Source organism: Chelmon rostratus, chromosome 1 (assembly GCF_017976325.1).
Source record: "Chelmon rostratus isolate fCheRos1 chromosome 1, fCheRos1.pri, whole genome shotgun sequence".
Lineage (NCBI taxonomy): Eukaryota > Metazoa > Chordata > Actinopteri > Chaetodontiformes > Chaetodontidae > Chelmon > Chelmon rostratus.
Window position 1 is genome coordinate 6,502,906 of NC_055658.1, and position 19,974 is coordinate 6,522,879.

Sequence of the window (19,974 nt, forward strand, 5' to 3'; positions counted from 1 at the left end):
CCCACAATGTGACTGTGCAAACAGATTTATGTCCCCACAACATGAGTAACACACATCCACCCAACACACAGAAACTCAGATACACCACTCTGCATAACACCCTTTGCCAGCATCTCCATGTTGTGAAATGGCTTTGCTCCGGCCGTGGCCACATTTCTTAGTGTTCACGCACTCACACACAGACACAGCACTCGGCAGACGCTAAGCCCGGCTCCCTGCCTGCAATGTAACCCTGCTTGATCCTCCATCAGACACACACACACACACACTCAGACCCACTCCACCCCGCTGAGTGGCCGAGTGCAAGCCATCCACCTGACAGGGAGCAGCGGTCTGTCAAAAACATCAAACCAAGACTGGCTTAAAGGTCCAATCCCCTCAAAAATCCTGTTGTGTCCAGGCCGATGGGCAGGGTTCAGGGTTCGGTGAAGCACCGAGTGGCAGTGGAGTGATTTAAAACGGCTTCCCCTGCTGGATCCATCTCAAAGTAACGCTCTGTAGCTCTCCTGCTCTTTCTTCTGTAGGACAGTCAGTGCCAGGTTAGTCTGCCTGGCATTTGATTGGTGGATATGAACAACAAGAAATGGCTTTAACATAAAGGCCACTTCGTGGTAACATAATACCAGCAGGAGTAGGTGAATGAGATTTGGAGTATTTGTAGGTGACAGGTGCTGATGCAGACCTGCTCAGCATGACCAAATAAATTAAATCTATAAGTAGCTATCTATAAGTAGCTGTGCTGCCCTAAAGACCCCACCACGCACGTCTCTGTACAGAATGCAGAGCTGTCAAGAAGACTTGACTGTCTGTTGTTTCATTGTAGTTTTAATGCAGAGCCTCACACCAGCGTGTAATGCTTGTTTTCTGCTGCCCTAATTCCTCTGGACATCGGCCAGTTTCAAGTCCAGTTTCTCACTGCATCATGTTCCTTCTTGTCTTACATGTCTTTCTGAGTTGGGGTCGCTGTCCATTTGATTTATTTTTATGCTTGCACTGCGGGGACAGCCATGGCTGGAGGCATTATGGTTTCAGATTGTCTGTCTCATGAATGTGATATCTCAGGAATGCTTTGAGGGATTTTTTTCACATTTGGCACAAACGTTCACTTGGACTCGAGGTTGTAATTATTAGATTTTGGTGATCAAAGGGCAAGGTTACTGAGACCTGACGTCCACCCCATTCTCTAGAATGTGATATCTCAGGTGTGCCTGCAGAGAATGTTATTACATGGGACACAAACATCCTCTTGGATTCAAGGATGAATTGATTAGAAATTGGTGGTCAGAGGTCATGTGACCTCACAAAAAACATTTTTCATCATTACTCAAGAATTCATACAGAAGAATTCTAGTTTTCCCCGGTGGCTGTTGCAGTCCTGTGACTGTCTTGGTTCAGTTTCATACATTGTGTTCCTTTGTGCTTTCTTTGCATGTACCTACTTCATTATTCATCTTATCAACTTACATTGTGATCATTGATGGGTAGGGTTTATAGAGGCTTGTTCTGTGAAAAGTCCTTTAAGGCCTGCTTATGATACAGGCCTTTATTTAAAAAAAAAAAGACTTGAATAGAGCACCATAAAAACTTTTGACCTCCACAGTTTTCTTCTAGGTTCAGTTGTGTGGAGGTTTGACTGCTCCCTGTGTGTTTCTGTTCCTCAGTAATGAAATTACTCTGTCAGGTTACGCATGGCAGTGGCCAGGATATGACTTTTGTCATCTCCTGCAGATTCACAGCGGTTGGGTGTGTGTGTTTTCATGCAGCATATTAGAATACACACTCTTCTTGTACATTTTGTTTTCCTTATCAGGCTGCAAGTCACCTTAGGACAAGACTTAAGAATCTACAGCCATGCTAGTAGCTCTGCGAGACTGTACTTTAGAACTTAGGTATCCATCCTCTCTACCATGAATGTGGCAGTCCATCCGTTAGTTGTTGATATATTTCTGTCTGGACCAAAGTAGACCAATCATCTGAATGACTGACATTGCATCTCTAGCACCGCACTACTAGCATGACTAAAAGCGGTGGTAATTGTCAGTCAGATTTTATATTGCTCCCTCCTTTCATCCTTCTTCTGTTTCAGTGAATTTACTAGATTATGATTAAAAATCATGAATAAAATCCCATACAGCAGAACACAGCTTTCCACTTTACTGAACTGGTATATTTCTCCTACTCTCTCTCTCTCTCTCTTTCTCTCTCTCTCTCACACAAACACACACACACACACACCTCTCAGTAAATGTCAGACACACCAGGATTCATCTTCAATGCCTGTTAGAAGCCAGGGCTTTGTACTACCCTGAACAAGTCAATGTCCATGAAACTGTGCCCAGCTCTTCCTGGAAACAGCCAATGTTTCTGTCTCCCTCCCTCTCCCCTTCGCCTGTCTGCTGTGTGCGATTAAGGCAATTATACTGCTTCTTCACAACACCACAACCCAGCACTAAAATGCTGAGAAAACAGAAAACATAGACCGATAGCAAGCAAGCAAAATTTAGAGAGATCAAGAGAGGCAACTGATGAAAAACTTTGATAGCAGGTAGCAAAAGTTGATGGGTCTTTTCAGCAGTCAGACCCACTGGAGCCAAAGCATGTACAATACAGCATCATGGATGGGCGTGTATTACATGTAATAGCTAAGTTAATTACTCACTTTTACTCACTTGCTGATTAATTTTTACTCCTACACGTGAGGTGAAATGCCAGCTTTATTTGTGCAATGTGAAAGCATTAAAGAAGAGGACTCTTGAGCCTGACCCAGGTTCAGCTGAGGTGGCCAAAAATGATCTGGACAAATCTTTTTTTTTTTTTTTTTTTGTAGTGAACTGAGGTTAGGCATAGATTAAAAAAAGTATATAGAGAAACAAAGCAGTTGTGCTCCTCTCGGCCTGCAATACGCAGTCCATCCACATTAGTTCTGATCACTGGCTGCCTCGAGGCGTTCTCTCTCTTCTTCCATCCCTCCCTCTCTCTCCTTCCCTCTCTTTGTTTACCACGTAGAGGTTGATTTATGTCGGCTGCACTTGGCAGAGTTGGGTGGCGTGGGCGAGATACAGCAGCTGAAGGGGAGAGAGAGGGGAGACAAGCAGGAGGGAGGAGAAGAAGGGGAAGCGAAATGAGTAAGGCCAAATCGGAGTGATGCATCGCAGGAGAAGAGAGAGAGATGGGCAGAGAGGAGGAAACAAGAGACTAAGGGATGGATGAGAATAGTAAGTAAGGAGGGAGAGGAGGAGGAGGAGGAGGAGGGAGGTTGTGCGAGGAGACAGGGAGAGGTGTTGGACTGGCCTCAGGTGTCTCACTCTGATTTGTATCTTTTATGATGCTTCTTCATGTCAGAACACAAGGTCTCACGCTGCAGTCCCACTGGCTCGATCACTCCTGCTGCGTGTTTCTTCCTCGTCCCTCTCATTACAGTATGCTTACTTGTACACTTTGGTCTTATCAGTGACAGTCATGGTCAGGAAGGGTCAGGTTAGAGCTCATTGCATTACATGAAAGTTAAATGATTCCTTTGGGAAAGTCTGGCCGTTGCAGCTCCAGTATCATATGACTCACTAAAGCAAACGGGGCTTATGTTTGCATACACAGCTGACAGTTCAATCAGTTGTATTGAACATTAAGTCATGAAGCTTACGGGCTGCCTTTTTCATATAGAAGGGGCTGCAAAACACAGTGTATTCACAAAAAGAACCAATAAACTATGTGCATTCAAAAAATTCTATTTATGTACATAAAAAAAGAAAGAAAAGGGTAAAAGGTAAAATGCAATGCCTACTATGTCATACCTGAGAAGTATAAATTGTGGATTAACTACACTATTTGTGTTTTACCTTTTTTAAATTCCATTTTTCTTGTGTCCCTGCGGACCGCCATGGATGATTCACAGGAAGCTGTGACAGAGCAGCTTTTCTCAATGCGGTGACAACAAAAAAAGAGCAAAAAGCATGGAAAGCATTGGCACCGCTCAGCCAGCAGTAGAAGAAAATGCTGACCTCACACAAACCAATGTGTCTTTGTAAATGTAAAAAGAATCGTTTGTGTGCCAACGTGCAATAAAAAACAAATGTATTGTCTAATAGTTCCAAAATCTTCAGCAGCGGCTCTTTCAGGCTATACTTAGGCACAGCGGCGCTATGAGCTATATGCTAACACTTGCGTGCTGACATGCTTAATTGTGGCAGGTATACCGTTTACTGTGCTCACCATCTTAATTTAGCGTGTGAATTACATGGCAGTCCATCCAACAGCTGTCAAAACATTTCACTAAAAAACAGAAACTAGGAACCATGAACTTTTCTGTACACGAGTCTGTACCGATATGTGTTGTAGGTGTAGCAAAACCATTTGAGATAAAGCTTGAGATAGTTATCCTGATGTGGTTATGGGTCTTTTTTATGACATTAAAATGTGCCTTTTCTTTCTCTCCCCTCCTGCAGCCGGTCAGTTGAGCCAGTCCGCCCACTTCTCCCTCCAGCTGCCCTACACTGTGCTGGGCCTTGGACGCAGCGCCAACTTCCTGGACCACCTTTTTGTTGGCATCCCCCGGAAGCCCGGAGAGACGGTGAGGAAAAATGAGAGGATTATATGATCTGGCCACTGCACGCCACTGCATGCTCACACAGGTTGAGGGAGTTACCTTTATAGAGGTGTGTCTGAGAGCTACAGCACACAGAGAAGAGGACGTAGGTGTGCTGACGTATCTTAGAACAGTGAAACATTTAATGTGTATGCAGTAAGTCTAGGGGAGAAAAAAAAGTGGGAGAGATGAACAAAAATGGCCATGAGATCATGATGTTAAGACCCAGAAAACCTTCTAAGAAAAGCATCAAATGGTGGACTAATGCATGGTGAGCACATTTCAAACACTTGTAAAGTCATAAGCAGAGAGCATTCAGTGTTTTTCTCCGACAGCTCAGGCTTTCTTTCACAACGGGCTGGAGGTAAAGCATCCCGTCTGAGGGCTGTGAGGCTTGTTTGAAGGGTATTTTTTGAAGATTCAGAAGGAAGGATTTCTCTCCATGTGTTTTCTTATCAAATTAAACATGCTGAATAGACAGCAGTCTTTCCCTAATCTTCCAAAAACATTAAATGGTTGGTTGAGGTTGCTTGTATTTTTTTTTTCTTATTCAAGCAGTTACACCAAAAAAGAGTGATAACTGGTGTTTCTATCAATTGTCAGATGTTTGCAAGAGAAACCTGTTGTCCAAAAAATGTTTCTCTTCTTAGTTATTTGTGAAGTGACTGATCAAGCTGTGTAGTTTAGCAAAATATAATGAAAACCTACACAAGGCGAATCAGTTCTTCATTCTCTCCAATGTCCTACTGGTGGTGTTTGGTTTGTGGACCCTGTTAATTCTCTGAAACACAAGTCGTCGTTGCTTTTTGTTGCAGGATTTTTAGTTTCCTTTATTTGAATTCTCGCAATTAGACTTCTTCTAAACTAAATCCTGCTCAGTGAGGACGTTAAGCATTTTCTGTGTTTAGGGGAAGCACATTTTACAGCACTTATAATTTGAAAAATCCCAGTTTTGACAGGATAAATATGATGGCGCACTGAAGCACAAGAGGCAGTATCGGTAGTACCATGGAGGTGAGAAGAACCTGTCTTTGCCCATCTCGTGATTAAAGAGAAGAAGAGACGTTGAAATATGTAACACAGCTGGTTTATTGCACATAGATTACACATCCCGCTTATAATAAAGTAGAACAGAAACATCAACTCCCCACATCTTTACTTTCAGGCCCATCTCTGTGTAACAGCCCTGACAGTAGAGCATGTATGACTGACCACGCCTGCCACCTGTCAGACTACAAGCCAGCGTTAAATTAATATCATAAATAAATGATCGGCTTTTCTGTTTTTAATCTATTCGTCAGCCACATTTCTACACAGCACTACTTCAGATGTGCTCTTCAGCTCAGCTCTCTCACTATCTCCACATGCCTCTCCATCTCAGTTTTCTCTCATGCGCGTTGCACTTGTCACATTGAATATTATGCACGACAGGGCCCTTTTTTTTCCCCCCTCCCGTGTGGTACCAAGATCTTCGTCAAGCAGCTGATTAGAATTGTAGATGGGTCAGTCAGCGGCTTAGAAGATGTAGTGCACCAAGAACACTCATCTCAAACAAGCTGCTTTGTTGTCCCCTCTCTGCACACTCCTTCTCCAATGCAAAGTAATGTTTTTTTTCCCCCATTTTTCCTCCTCCTCCCCCATTTCTTCTGCAAAGTGAATTAATGAATGCCTGAAGATGTGACCCATTATACCCAGTAGTTTGTTTTACCCAGAGGTACTAGGGAGTGGAGTAACTCCATCAAATCTGTGTGTAATGAGGAGGTTTAAAGATCCTGACCACTACTCTGCTGCGCATAGTCAGCAGGTCTGGATCTTTCTTTTGTCATCTCTCGTTATTTCACTCATTTTTATTTCCTTCCTCTCTCAGTTTTTACATCTATCCTGCTTCCACCCTCTCACTGTCTCCCCTGCTGTGGCCTTTACACTTTTCTCTTCCACAATGAGAGTTTCTGCCTGCTGTTTCACAGGAGAGGTTTTGTAAAATCTACTTGGATATCTTCCATCTTCTGTCCAATCATTCCTCTCTTTTATTCACCCCCTCCCTGTCTTTTCCTTTTGAGTCTCTCTCCTCCTGTTCACTTATCCTCCACCCAGGGGATTCCCTTTGCTGCTCAAAGTGGTTTGCTTCACTAATCAGTCCCCTACTTGTCACTCTCGCTCCCTCTCTGTCTCCCTCACCCTCCATCTCTGTATCTGTCTCCCTCGCTCTCTCATAGTGTGCCAGTTTCCCTGGCTTTGAACCAGAGTGTCTCTCTTTCTCTCTGAAGACTTGGGAACACTTTTCTCTTCCAAACAGCCAGATCGGATCTGCTCCCAGGCAGCAGTAGTGGAGGCTGACTCGTCTCCAGCTCTGCTCCCCCGCCAGTTCCCGCACCGACGGCAGCGCTTTCCAAGAGCTAAGCGACAATGGCTGGCGGCGAGAATGTGCTTGTTATGTAAAAAGCAATGCCGTCGTTGCACGCTTATTCAAAATAGCTGCGAGATGTGGTTCCTCTCAATTGATGAGGAAACGGAGAGCCACGATTAAAGAGCAGTGGCACTCCCCGATTCTGCCAAATGTAGAGCTGGAAATGTTAATTCCTCACAGCTACACGCAGGATTGCAACTTTTAAATCATTAATATGATATCTCTGAATTGTTAACCCCTAATAAGCCTGACACACGGTGAAATTAGACCAAGGTGAAAAAGAAAGCCAATAGAAACTGATGATGATGCTGGGCTTTTATCAAATCACAGCACTGTTGTATGCAGCAGAGGTTAAATACAGTCTGCGTCAGTCTAATGTCAGATGTCAGCGTTGGGTGTTGAGCCTGAAGGCAGCAAACTACTAAAAACTTGCAACGTCAAACTGCTGTCAGACACAAATGTTTTGAAACTCCCTGATAGTTTAACTCTGTGTTTTAGCAGTCACTGCCCGTCGGGCTTCATCCTCTCACTATTAACAATGAATGGTCAGAGGAAAGAGGAATACGATGTGAACAAAGGATATGAACCAGAAACATGCAGCCCAAAGGACACGTGAAAGCCATTACTTTTTATGTGACAGGGTTGAGCAGGTGCAGGCAAACATGGTCGGGGGTGGAGGGTGTAATTCAAGGGTCCTGCACACTCTCATAGATGTTTTCAGTCACTCTGGCTCATGAGACCTATAATCAGGTGGAAGTTGGGTGGAGTTGTGTTTGGAATCATGTAATATGACCACACTCGAGGGAGTGATATTGTAAATGGTAAATGGACTACAATTATGCAGAGCTATTATCCAAAGCTCTGTACAGTGTTGATTGTCCCTTCCTTTCAGGTGCAACGAAAACTAGCAGGAGACTCAGGGAGCTGTCGATCAAGTGCAGGCTGTGCACGCCCACGTTGTCTAATCAGATGGCATAAGTGAAAACACCTGTGTGGGTCAACAGTGGGTGTGTAGGGCCTTTAAAGTGACAGCGTGGAACATAGCTAGATGTCCGTAGAAACTTCTCAAACTGTTTCTCCAGTATAATCCATGGCTTCACTGTCAACATTGTGTTATTTTATACAGTGTTGATCAATTTTATCAACAGACAGGTGAGGTCAAGTGAAAGACAAGAAAACGTGTGTGATTGTACGCTGCACATGAATGATTGAATAAATGAATAAATCCAACAGGAGGTGGCACAGCAAGCATTGTTTGCCAGAATATGATGAAGTATGTTTTCACTGTTTTCCATTTCAGTCCTCATGTATAACCCTCTTGCATGAGCTTATGTTACAGTGTTATATTACGTTGTCATAACCTGTTTCGTCAGACGTGATTTTATGTAATGGCTCCTATTTTTGTCACATGAGCAACTACATGACATGACTTGTTCCTCAGTATTCTTATTATGGACAAAGGAAATCATTGTGACAATAACTACCTCTTCCTTTGTTCGAGTTTGTATGTGCTAACACTCAAGCATAGGTTCCAGCTTTCTGCCATGAATTCCTTTTTCAAACCAGACCTCGGTGCAGCTGCGATGAGTTAAGTTGCAGGATGAGAAAAGATGCTCTATATGTATCACAACAGAAACTGACGCGATCACTTATTCTGCAGGTGGCTGAACTCTCTCGCACACAGACACAGAAATACTTAATCACACATACAAATATACACACCCATATGCACACAGACGCACACACACAGGCTGGGAAATCTGGGCTGCTCCCCACAGTCAAGGGTAATTTATTTCAAGTTGCAGGTTGTCTGTTTCTTAAATGCACAGCTTAAAATAGGCACTCCGCAGCAGCTAAGGAAAACCATGGGACCCCATTATTCTGCCCCAGAGGACTTAACATACATATTCTGAGTGTGTGTGTCTGTGTCTCCAAGGAAATCTGCATGTGATTGCATACGTTACATGTATTTGCATACCCAGTTCATGTGTTTTCTGTCTCTTTGCAGGACGTAAGGAAGCAGGAGTGGACGGCCATCATTCCTAACTCTCAGCTCATCGTTATCCCCTACCCACACAATCAGCCCCGCAGGTACATAAACACAATGCCTGATGATGTAATACAGTAAAATGCATCATAATTGTCCATTTTCCTTGTTCGCAGCAGTATAATTTGCTGGGAGACCCGTTGATGCTTGTTGCCATGGATACTATTCAACGCTTTTAATTGCCTCATCTGATGCCGCTGAGCGACATATTCAAGTTGATGTTACCTCATCTTGATACTAGATAGTATGACACAATCCCGGCACACACACACATACACACACACTCTGTCACCTCACAGCATGCGTTCTCATGTTATCATGACGCTGTTCACATGTAGCTCGAGCCCCAGGAGGTGCTCCAGATGGCTGTACGCAGACGCGCAGGCACCCTCCTCCACATAGCCACATAACACTTGTGCACTCGCCAGGCTTGCCAGACATGCCAGCACAGACACAGACACCTACATGCACACCATGGGCAAAATGAGATCTGACCAGAAAAGCCAGGTGCCTTGGTATTCTTCTCACATAGAGACCGAGCTAACAGATTGTGAGATGATAAATTTAATATATCAAAGTGGTTGGATTGCTGGAAATACATAAAAGTTCTTGGAAACCAGAAGCAGAGCAGTGCTTCATTCTGCTCAGCTGCGACAAGAAAGTGAAAGAGATGTTCATTTATTTATTTTAACTTAATTAGAACACGGTCTCTGCTAATGTGTACCATTTGGTAATTACATTGTTTTTTCTGTCAAATAAATCTATGACGAGACATAAAACAGCATACGGTGGGTCTTCATTTCTTTTCACTCCGTCTTTCTCTCTCTCTTTAGCTGGAGCGCTAAGTTGTACCTGACTCCTAGCAACAGCGTGTTGCTGACGGCCATCGCGCTGATCGGAGTGTGCGTCTTCATCCTCGTCATTATTGGCATCCTCCACTGGCAAGAGAAGGTCAGGACACACGCACACACACACATGCGATGGTGTAGTTAACGTTGGCCTCTTCCTGGTGATTTACTGCCTAATAGTGTGTGTGTGTGTGTGTGTGTGTTAGAGAGGGAGCAGATTGGTCACAACCAGCAGCAGATGGGTCTCACTGTCCCTGTCCTGTAGTCCTCTAGCCTCCCACTGAGACACACAAACACACACTTTCTCTCTCTCTTTTCTTTCTCTGTCTGTCTATCTCTCTCTCTCTCTCTCCGGGCAACAACCTGGAAGGACGTTCAGCTGTAATTGCCTGCTTCTGTCCTCTCAGCGTGGCAGATCTGCTGTTCCTTACTGCCGTAAATATGTCCCCCAGGGAGTCTATGCATTTTTTTTTCACGTGTTTTTTGTTTCAACTCCTCCTGGTTCGGTTGTTCGGTCACACACACACACACACACACACACACACACACACACACACACACGTTACAGTCGCAGCAGAGTGTACCCTGACGTAGCATGGTCGAGGACACACACACACAACAACAATTCTCACAATCATCTTTGTGGTTCTTTGGATTGTTTCCCTTTTTTTAACGTACAATCGCTGTGGTAATGCTGTCTGCCGGGCTGAGCGGTGCAGCAAGTCGCTGGCATCTTCTCCGAGCCATCTGCCGTGCGAGCGTGTGTGCGCTCGATGCGTGCCTGTGAGCGCGTGTGCCTGCACGCAGGGTGGCAGCGTGCATTAAAAAAGAAGAAGAAGGAAAAACATGGCTGGTGCCTGAATCAAGTGTCTACGTACACCTTGCAGGCTCAGGTGGACGGATGGGAGGAGATATGTGTGAGGGGTGAAGGTTATGTGGAGCCATGTGAGGATTAAGAAACAAGAGAGTGAGAAGAAGAACGCAAAATAGAACAACAGCTATTTCACAACTGCAGCGGCTGTTAGTATCAGTTTCTCCCTTGTTCACTGCTCCCCAATACGGATGCAAGAGGGGGAGGGGCCACTGATTCCAGGTGTAATTCTGCCTATTTGACTACCAGTTAAAATTATTCTTTTAGTGTTCTCCTCAATATAGACATGCAGGAATCGTCTAATGATTTAATGATACTATAGGTTTATCTTAGGGCCAGTGTTTCTATTTCAACTTCATTTTATACAATACCCAGGAGCCCCCGAGCCACTGCTGCTATAGAACAGAAATCATAATTCAGAGTAAAAAAAGTGCTGCACATTATACTGACTCAGAAACCAAAAGTGAATAGATTCAAATTACTGAATGAATTATCAGGTCTCTAATAAATCTCTAGCTTCTGTTCCTGTTAGTAGTGCACACAACAGTATTTTAAGGTCAGTGTTCGGATGTTTTACACCGAAATGCCCCATGGAATTTCATAGCTGACGTCTCTCTTTAGCTTTTAGCTACACAGGCTTATGGCTTTTTAGAAAAGAGTCAGAATCTTTTAACACAGTTCTTTTCTTCCGATGATTCCACCAGGAGAGTCTCATGCCCGTCCATGTCGTGGATGATTTCCAACTGCGGGTCACTTCTTATTGTCTATTAGAAAAATGACTTAAACTTCAGGAACCCTGGGCTCCCGAAAAAACCTCTCCCACTGTGCAACTCCTGTACCCATCACCTAAACGTAATCAAAACGTAGAATGAAGAGGTTCAGCACTTGTGTTTGAAATAAATATATATATATATATTCACACATGGATGGCTTTTGTATCAACACACATTAGCTGGTTGACAGGCAGAGGGTGTGCCTATGGATATGGAGCACATCATATTTGTCCATAAACAAGAGAAGTGCATCAGAGTGCGTGGAGAGGCACACGAGCTGGTATAGAGGAGGTTTAAGTGTGCCGTACTATGAAAGCACTTTGCTTTAGTATGTACTCATTAAAAGTGTCTAAAAGATATAAAAGTAAAGATGAAAAGAGAACTCAGCAATGAGATACATTATAAAAGCACGTAAATAAGGGATTTGGGAAAACGTAAGAACTTCCTGTAAAACAGAGTTTTAAGAACTTAATTGAGAAATCCTCGTCCATTCCTCTAGAGCTGAGCTGAGCAGAGCTTAATCACTGTTATGCTTGTAAAAAACAATGAAGAATTAGTTGATGGATTAGTTACATCCTCTTCATTCCAGTCCTCCTAATAGAGCTCCTGTGTTTGGTGACGTGCTCTTTAGGAGAATCTGATGTTGCATCTTTTGCATGTTTTTGTTGTATACCAGCACTTTATTGACCTACACATAACAACTTCTAACCATGGATCAAAACTTTGCCATTTGTAATTAAGCCAGTCAAACAGTGTTTGTCTGAAACTGTGCTGCAGCTGGTTGCTCTCCATCTGGGATGGACGAACACACCTCCACTGTCACCACGCTGCAGCACTGTCTTCAGACTGACAACAAATTTCATTGAACTCGGGATAGTCAGCCGGCCTTAATAATTGAAAGACACACGTCTGGACTGACGGGCTAATGTGGTGTAACCTCCTGCACCATCCAGGGAATTAAGATTGAGGGTGAATCCTACATACCGGTCGTTAAACATCCTCCCTCATATCCCATCTTCTCCCACCTCTTCTACAGCGGGGCATCCAGTAAGGTCAGGGCGAGCAAGCTGATTGACATTTGGCATTTCTGTGTGTTTGCGGTGCTGCCTCTGGTATTTGCTCTTCTAATAACAAAGTCAGGTAGAGGGCAGAAGCACAGGGGCAAAGACGTGCTGTCCTGCCTAACAAGCTAACAGGGCTTTTACACAACTCCCGTGAACTTCTGTGCAGTGCAATATTACCTGGGGTCGTGGATATTAAATATTTGCATCTGAATATACCTGGGACAGGAAAAGAACGGTATTTTAGAGATAGTGTAATGAAGCAGAATGTGATCAATGCATTTACCAAAGGTGCATCATCTTCATGCACGAAATGTAGACCAGACTTAATTAGTTGCCTTTAAAGGCCAGTAAGACTACCTCGCTGTAGCTTTCCACCTGGTTTCAGATACACACACTGTGTCATTAAAACCTTTAGATGGACACAAATCAATGCTCTGCCGCTTAATGATGATTCAGGCCCCAGGATGACAATTTGGCAGTATCCCCTGGATAGTCAATTAGACCAGGCTTTAACAGCAGCTCAGCCCAGCCCAGCAGATTGGTTATCCAAAGGAAAGAACATCACATCAATCCATCTGCTCTTTAAAAAATATGTTGCCCCAAAAAAGAAAAGAAAAACACAACATCAATCAATATGATGAGGCACCGGTATCCTGGAAGATAGATGAAGGCTTTATTACAAATCAGAAATGACGGGATAAAAAATGCAGTGACTGTGTTGCTGCCTGTCTATTGGGTGCAGCAAATTAGTCAACATCAGTGAAGGTTTGGATATCCTTTAAAGGGGACCAGTTTTCTCAAAAGGTCTCTTTAATGTGCTGAGATTGGGTCCAGTCCTTTCTGCTGTACAGAAACATGAGCTGCTCTAAGGCAACATTTAGAAGTGCTGAGGGAACGACAAAAGAGATGGCTCCTTCAAATACTTGAAAACTTCAAAAAAAATTCATGCTTATTTTTTTGTCCCCAACCTCAGTTCATCAGTGATCTCACACAGCATTATTGACTTCACTGTCACCAGTCCAGATGATATGGGATGTTTTTTTTCTTTTTTGCTCAGCTTGTCAAACGATGAAAAGTAGCATGACATGCTTCACTCCTGTAATCCTGGGTGCCATCAAATCTTATTATAATGCAGTACCATTTAAAATGGTGTTCGTTCTTTTCTGAGCTATTATAAACTGAGGGAATTAAAAGTGATTGTGAAATTTTGTCCTTTTGAAATTTTATCTTTTGAGTATTAACCACTAATACCCTGAAGGCTTAAAAGTGAATCACTAACTATCGACAGTCGGTGAAAGTAGCTCCATCTGGCCCAGCTACAACAATGAAGGAAAGGTTCACGCTTCAAACTATTTTCACATGCCCATACGTATGTTCCTCCTGTCCGTGCTGGCCGTAAAATGATCCCTCCCCACCCTCCAATAATGATTCCAGTGTAAGGCTTGACTGGTCTTAGTTTGTCCCGTATTTATCTCCAGTCCAAGCCACTCGCTGCTATCGCGCAGTCTGTCTACCATCTGTCTTCTGCCGCATGCGTGTGTGTAGTTTTCGGAGGCTACTGCGAGGTCACTTGTGTAATTCCTTGAGTTGGGTGAATGAGGTCCACTGGATTCCTGTGCGTTGATTTTCAGTTGTTCTCTGCATGATCCTGTCAGTGGCAAGCAGGAAAATCAAAGGAGAGAGGACACAACCTTGCCATACTCCTGTTGTCACCCCTGCAGATGAGATGGCCACTGAAATCTTGGTACATGTTGTTCTCCACAGTGCTGGTCCAGTGTCAACAAAATTAACGTGAAGCTGGCTTGCCTTCCTGTACACTGTTCCATTATGTTTCTGAGTATGGCAGTATGGTCTCTAGAGAAGACTTTGTTGGGGATGGACAGTACCATTATGCCTCTCCAGCTGTTGCATTCTCTGAGCTTTCCTCCTTCTAGAGTGGTGTCAGCTATGGTGCTTTGCCCACCTTCAGCCTTTTAAAGGCTCTCGTGATCTCATCCCTTGAGATCCTCCCACTGTTGCCCTTTAGGATTTGAGTTGATTCCAGGCTGATCTCTTGCTTACTTCTGGGTGAGGTTTGTTCATGAGGTCTTTGAAGTGCTTCCTCCAGCAGTCCAGCTGTTGGGATTCCTTGGCGAGGAGTTTGCTGGTGGTCTTGTTCTTCCCGCCAGTTGTCTCATGATCTTGTAAAGTTCTTTCATGTTCCACCATCTAATTGCGTCTTCTGCCTCACATGCTAGCTGATTAGCATGACTTCTTATCCGTTCTTGTCTTCTGCTTTACCATCCTGCTTTTTTGTCGGTATTCTTGCGTCAGTTGTTCTTTCTTTGCAGTGTTGGGCTCCTTGTTGTACGTGTGCTTGAGGTCTCTTCTTTCCTCTATGGAATTTGTTTCCTCTATTGCCTCTATTGTTTCTACATATGAAGACCTTCTTGCAGCTTCTTAATTCAGCATCTCCTGCTTATGCAAGAAATCTCTTTTTCAGTGTGAGTCCTCATCCTGCTTGACCTGTGGATCCCGTAGCTTTGTGATGTTGAATCATCTCTGTGCCCTACTGCGTACCCTTGTCTTAGCAGCTAGCTTTAGTTTCAACTCCCCCATCAGTAGATGGTGGTCAGGGTCAATGTCTGTTCCCCCTTTTATCCTCATGCCAAGGAACAGCTTGCTCCATATCTGCTTCTCTGTGGTTGAATTAGGAGAGATCCATGTGGCTCTGTGTTTGGGAATAAGCTCCCTCCAATGACCAGTTCACTGGTAGCACAAAGTCCACAAATAGAGTTCCATCCTGAGTCGTTTGCCCAAGCCTTTCTGTCCCCATAATACTCTCCAGTTCTCGTTGTCCCTCCCCCACCTTGTTGTCCACGTCCCATGACTATCTGGATGTCTCTCCTTGGTAGAACGTCTCCTTCTCTTGAGTTTCAGTCATGTTTGTTGGTGTAATACTGGATCATGGTGTTATTTTGACCCTTGGATGCAAATTTGGCAGTGATGATCCTTTCTTATACTGTTCCCCACTCAAGAAAGCTTGTGGCTGCAGCGACTTCAGAGAGAATTAAGCATGCATATGCATATGTGAATCCTCTTCTCTCTCCCTCTACGAGTACAAAAACTTCTCTCCTGTGACTGGTGACTTCATCAAAAGTGTTCCACCTTCATGCACTATAGACAATATGAAGGATGGAAGACAAAATACTCATACTCATACTCATAAGACAAGCCAACATGAGGTTCAGCAGTCCAAGTTAATAAAATCAAGTAAGGATCTACCAAAGTTACAGTGTGTTTAGTTCAAAATCCCCTCTGTACATTACTGTCTTTTCACTGCAACTCAGCAAGGAAACATTGTCTGAGGGAACAAGATTTTTGTACTGAAACGATTGTAACTCTGATATCCACCTGGTTTGACTAACTCACACTATCTTAAGGGGAATTTTGGGATGCATTTTTACACAGAACAAGGACTGTGGCTTTTGTCATCCATCACTCGCACTGGATTTGTGTTAGAAATCCGACCACAAAAGTGTTTTTGTAGACCATTGTGATGTCACAGTGAAGTTGACCTTTGACCTTATGGATATAAAATGTCATCACTTCATCATTTAATCCTATGAGACAGTTGTGTGAAATTTTGTCATAATTGGTCAATGAATTCTCAAGTTATAGCCTAAACTATGTTTTGTGTGGTCACTGTGACCTTTGACCATCAAATTCTAATCAGTTCCTCCTCGAGTCCAAGTGAACACTTGTGCCAAATCTTGAAAAAGTTCCCACAACGCGTTCCGGAGATGTTGCATTAATGAGAGTGGAACGGACAGCCGGACAACAGTGCATTTATCGTATTTAATCCTGGACAGCTACTTGTGTGTTGATGGCATTTTGCACGTCTGTTAGCTTGTTCTCATCTTGGCTCTTACGCCGACGCCTCCAGCCATCACGCCTGCCTAAGTGTCTCGATGCCCAGATGATTATAATAGACTGTTGGCCATTAATGCACATGTGTTGTCCCTTTGTAAACCCTTATCCTTGCAAGGCCTTGTCGCGTTTACATAAAGACAGAAGGTGTGTGTGAGTGACAGTGTGTATGTGTTTGTTTGTTTTTAGCTGCTTTATTATTTTCCAATGTTTCCCATGGCTTTTGCATTTTCTCCTGAGAATGCACTGTGTAAGGCAAGCAATTTGCCAAGATGATAGATAATTCTACCTGTGGCTCTCTAATTGAATATTAAAAGGTTAACTTCCCAGCCAGAAGTGTAATTGAACACTTGCTACGCCTGTTCTCTTCTGTTTGATGTGAAATGTGATAATTAAATGCAAAGTTCCCTATATTTTATTCTTCGCTCATTTTTTCCCCAAAGGATGTTTTTTTTTTCATTTTTTAACCAGTTAATTTGTATTTGTTGTTGTTACACAAGCAGAAGGGACTTAATATACCCCTCTAATCTACCAGCGGGTCCATTTAATGAAGCTATGTGGCTGTGTTTAATCAGTGAAAATGTGCCAATGGGCCTGGCCCAGCACAACTGGCTTTAACACTTGCTCCTGACTGATGGGAGAAACCGCTGATGCAGCCTAAAGGGATCACTGAATGGCACGTTGCAGCTTGTTTATCTACATCTTGGATGTTTTCTCAGGTTTAGGGATAATTCAGTCTGATCATACACACAGATGTACACACCAGTGTTAATCTGGCACCTAGCCTTCTGCTTAAAATGTGTATTAGCTTTAGTCACAGTTTAGTCATTTGATTACTATTAATCCTAGTGAATAAAAAGTCTTTTCAGTCTCGTTTTTGTTGCGTACTTTTAGTTTTTGTCTTTTAAGCATTCAGCATACAGCTGTCACCATCTGTATAATTTCCATGGTTACGGGTGGTGGTCTATTGTATCATGAGGTTAGCAGAAAAAGCCCTTTTTACTTGTTTATAGTGGCATGGTTAATAGCACGCACACACACACACACACACACACACACACACACACACACACACAGTGCCCATGCTGCTCTGCTCTTGAGTAAGAACAGGTGCATGTATTCAGAATCACTCTCCTCAGAAACCATATTAGATGCGCTTGTTTTTCCCAGAATCTGTCTCTCTAAACAGAGCTGTCCTTCCTGTTCACTGCTCATTACTTTAGTTTTCTACAGAGCAGCGTGAGAAGCTGTGTTCACTAAAATACTGATTACTGCCTGGAATTAATGTGCAGCTTAAATGTCGGCTAAATTAATGCAAAACTGTTCCACAAGTGATGAGGAAGCATTAATCCTGTGCTCAATCCTACTAACTGCAAAACGAATGATAGCCAACTGAGAGTAAGGCTAACGTTTCATCCGCAGCCCTTCATAATGTTCCTGTATGCTAGTTTACCTTCAGCATGCTGACCTGCATGTTTTCATTGTTTGTTCCAGCTATTTGTTTGCTGCTTCTTGGGGTTTTTTTTTTGGTGGGATTAGGGATGATTTTACATAACTTGTTTCATTTTCCTTCAAAGAACTGGTAACGTTAGCTGACTTTAGACAGGCAGAGACCTATCGTCATGGAAAATGAAAAGAGGACACTGTTCTACCAATCAGAAACTGCAGTGTGGGATTTTTCAGATGCATACAGGTTGTTGAATGAGAGGGCATTACAGTTCATTTGTCCATCGTCGACATGTGTGTATAATTATTATTCCTCGTAGCCTTTGTGATCAGAGATTACAAACACACGTAGTCTACTACTACTCCTGAATGACACGTCCTATGTATCCATCACTGCAGGACATGCTGAATGATTATGTTATTTATTGTGACGTTAGACCAAAAAACCTTGACTGTGTATGTTTTTGTGTGTTTCTCAGAAAGCAGACGACCGAGAGAAGAGGCAGGAAGCCCACCGTTTCCATTTTGATGCCATGTGATGGAAGACCACTGCATCGAGGGAGAACATCCTCTGCTGTCCTCCTCTGCCACCCCTCAGACTACTTCCTCCTTCACACACACATTTTCACTCAGACTCATTTCAAGGGCCAATAAATGGATCCTCATTTGCCCCAAAATGTTTCTTTTTGATATCCTTCAGTCCTCCAGTCAGACGTGAAATATTTATGTTCCATTTCATTAATTCATTCCAGTGTTAGAAGTACAGGAGCTGCAACAAGGCCATGGAGACGCAGAGAGAAATCCTAATGGAGATCACTCGCAAGTTTAAAGCAGGGATTTCTTTGGACTGGCTGAATGATCATCAGTGGTGTGATTAGATTATTTTGACAAAATGGCACAGAATTCTGTTGAAACGCCCAACAAATTACTCTAATATTGGAAGCTGCTTGTTTATTCACTGGAAGGGGAGCATCTTTGGTACCCTGTGTTAACATGTGTGATGTTACTCGAAATCCATGTCTATGTTACTGTCTTGTCTTTGTCCAGTTAACTGACCTCTGTCGTTTGCATTTGACTGAGATTGCAAAGGAATCCTTCAGATTTTATCACCTGTGAAATTAAACTCGATTGTGTTCTGTGATATCAATCTCAGCCTTGCAACTGCAGCAGCAACTGGTGCGAAGTGAACAAAAACGGACACATGCACCATAATAATTCGTGGAGCTTTTTTTCTGCTACCAATCTCACCGAAATGATGAATGGCCTTCAGGTCTGCTGAGTGCAAATTCATCTTTTTCTCAGTTGATCGTTTCACAGTGCATCATGGCAGTGCCAAAAAAAGAGTTTCTGTGTTGTGTCCTGCAAATTTCTAATGCTACTGCATCAAGGCTCCGCAGGTAGTCGAAAAACTGTTTGTCCTGCTGAATGAAGCACAGCGTACTCCAGCTTCTTCCAAGATGTAGTTTTAATTTCCTTTCTTTTTAAAGTTAGTCAGGCCCAGCGCTGTGGTGTGTTCGGATATTTATTTTACAAGACTGAGCTCATGCCTTCCCAAGCGGTTTGCACTTTTTTAACTAATGATTAACTGCAGGTGTATGTAAATTATTTTGTTTTGTGGATTTGATTTGCAAATGAATGTTCTAGCTACTAAATGTGTTTACTCACTGGGGTTGAGAATAAAGGTTTCTCCTGCTTAAATAAACTTCAGGCTGCTCAATTTGTGTATTCGTAGACTTCATGTCTTTTTCATGTTGCACCTTCCTTAAAGCTGCTTGTGAAATAAATAGATGCACATTAGGTCCCAAACCCATAATTTACCACTTATAAGTATTCCTCTGAAACTCCTAAGAACATCTTTTGTTTATTTTGTTGCTGGGAAGCTAGAGAGAAATTTGCACTCAAAAATAATCATCTTTATATGCTCTCATTAGCTAAATCTGTATTGCGTGAAGCAGCGAAATTAAACTGCCTTTAATTTTCCATATGGCCCCTGGAGGCCCCTTTCAGCTCCCCTCTGGGCCCAACAC

The 19,974-nt window shown here is 43.1% G+C and overlaps 1 protein-coding gene across 1 annotated transcript in view; it reads left to right on the forward strand.

The window, feature by feature from the left end:
• The window catches only part of itfg1 (integrin alpha FG-GAP repeat containing 1), a 155,686-nt gene extending 136,032 nt beyond the window's left edge, over nt 1-19,654 (forward strand). Inside the window, exons 15-18 of the mRNA XM_041941921.1 lie at nt 4,443-4,567; nt 8,998-9,080; nt 9,870-9,987; nt 18,427-19,654. Of these exons, the coding sequence (XP_041797855.1) occupies nt 4,443-4,567; nt 8,998-9,080; nt 9,870-9,987; nt 18,427-18,486 (386 nt within the window). The 3' untranslated portion in view covers nt 18,487-19,654. The remainder of the gene's footprint in view (nt 1-4,442; nt 4,568-8,997; nt 9,081-9,869; nt 9,988-18,426) is intronic.
• Nucleotides 19,655-19,974: the final 320 nt, after the last annotated feature.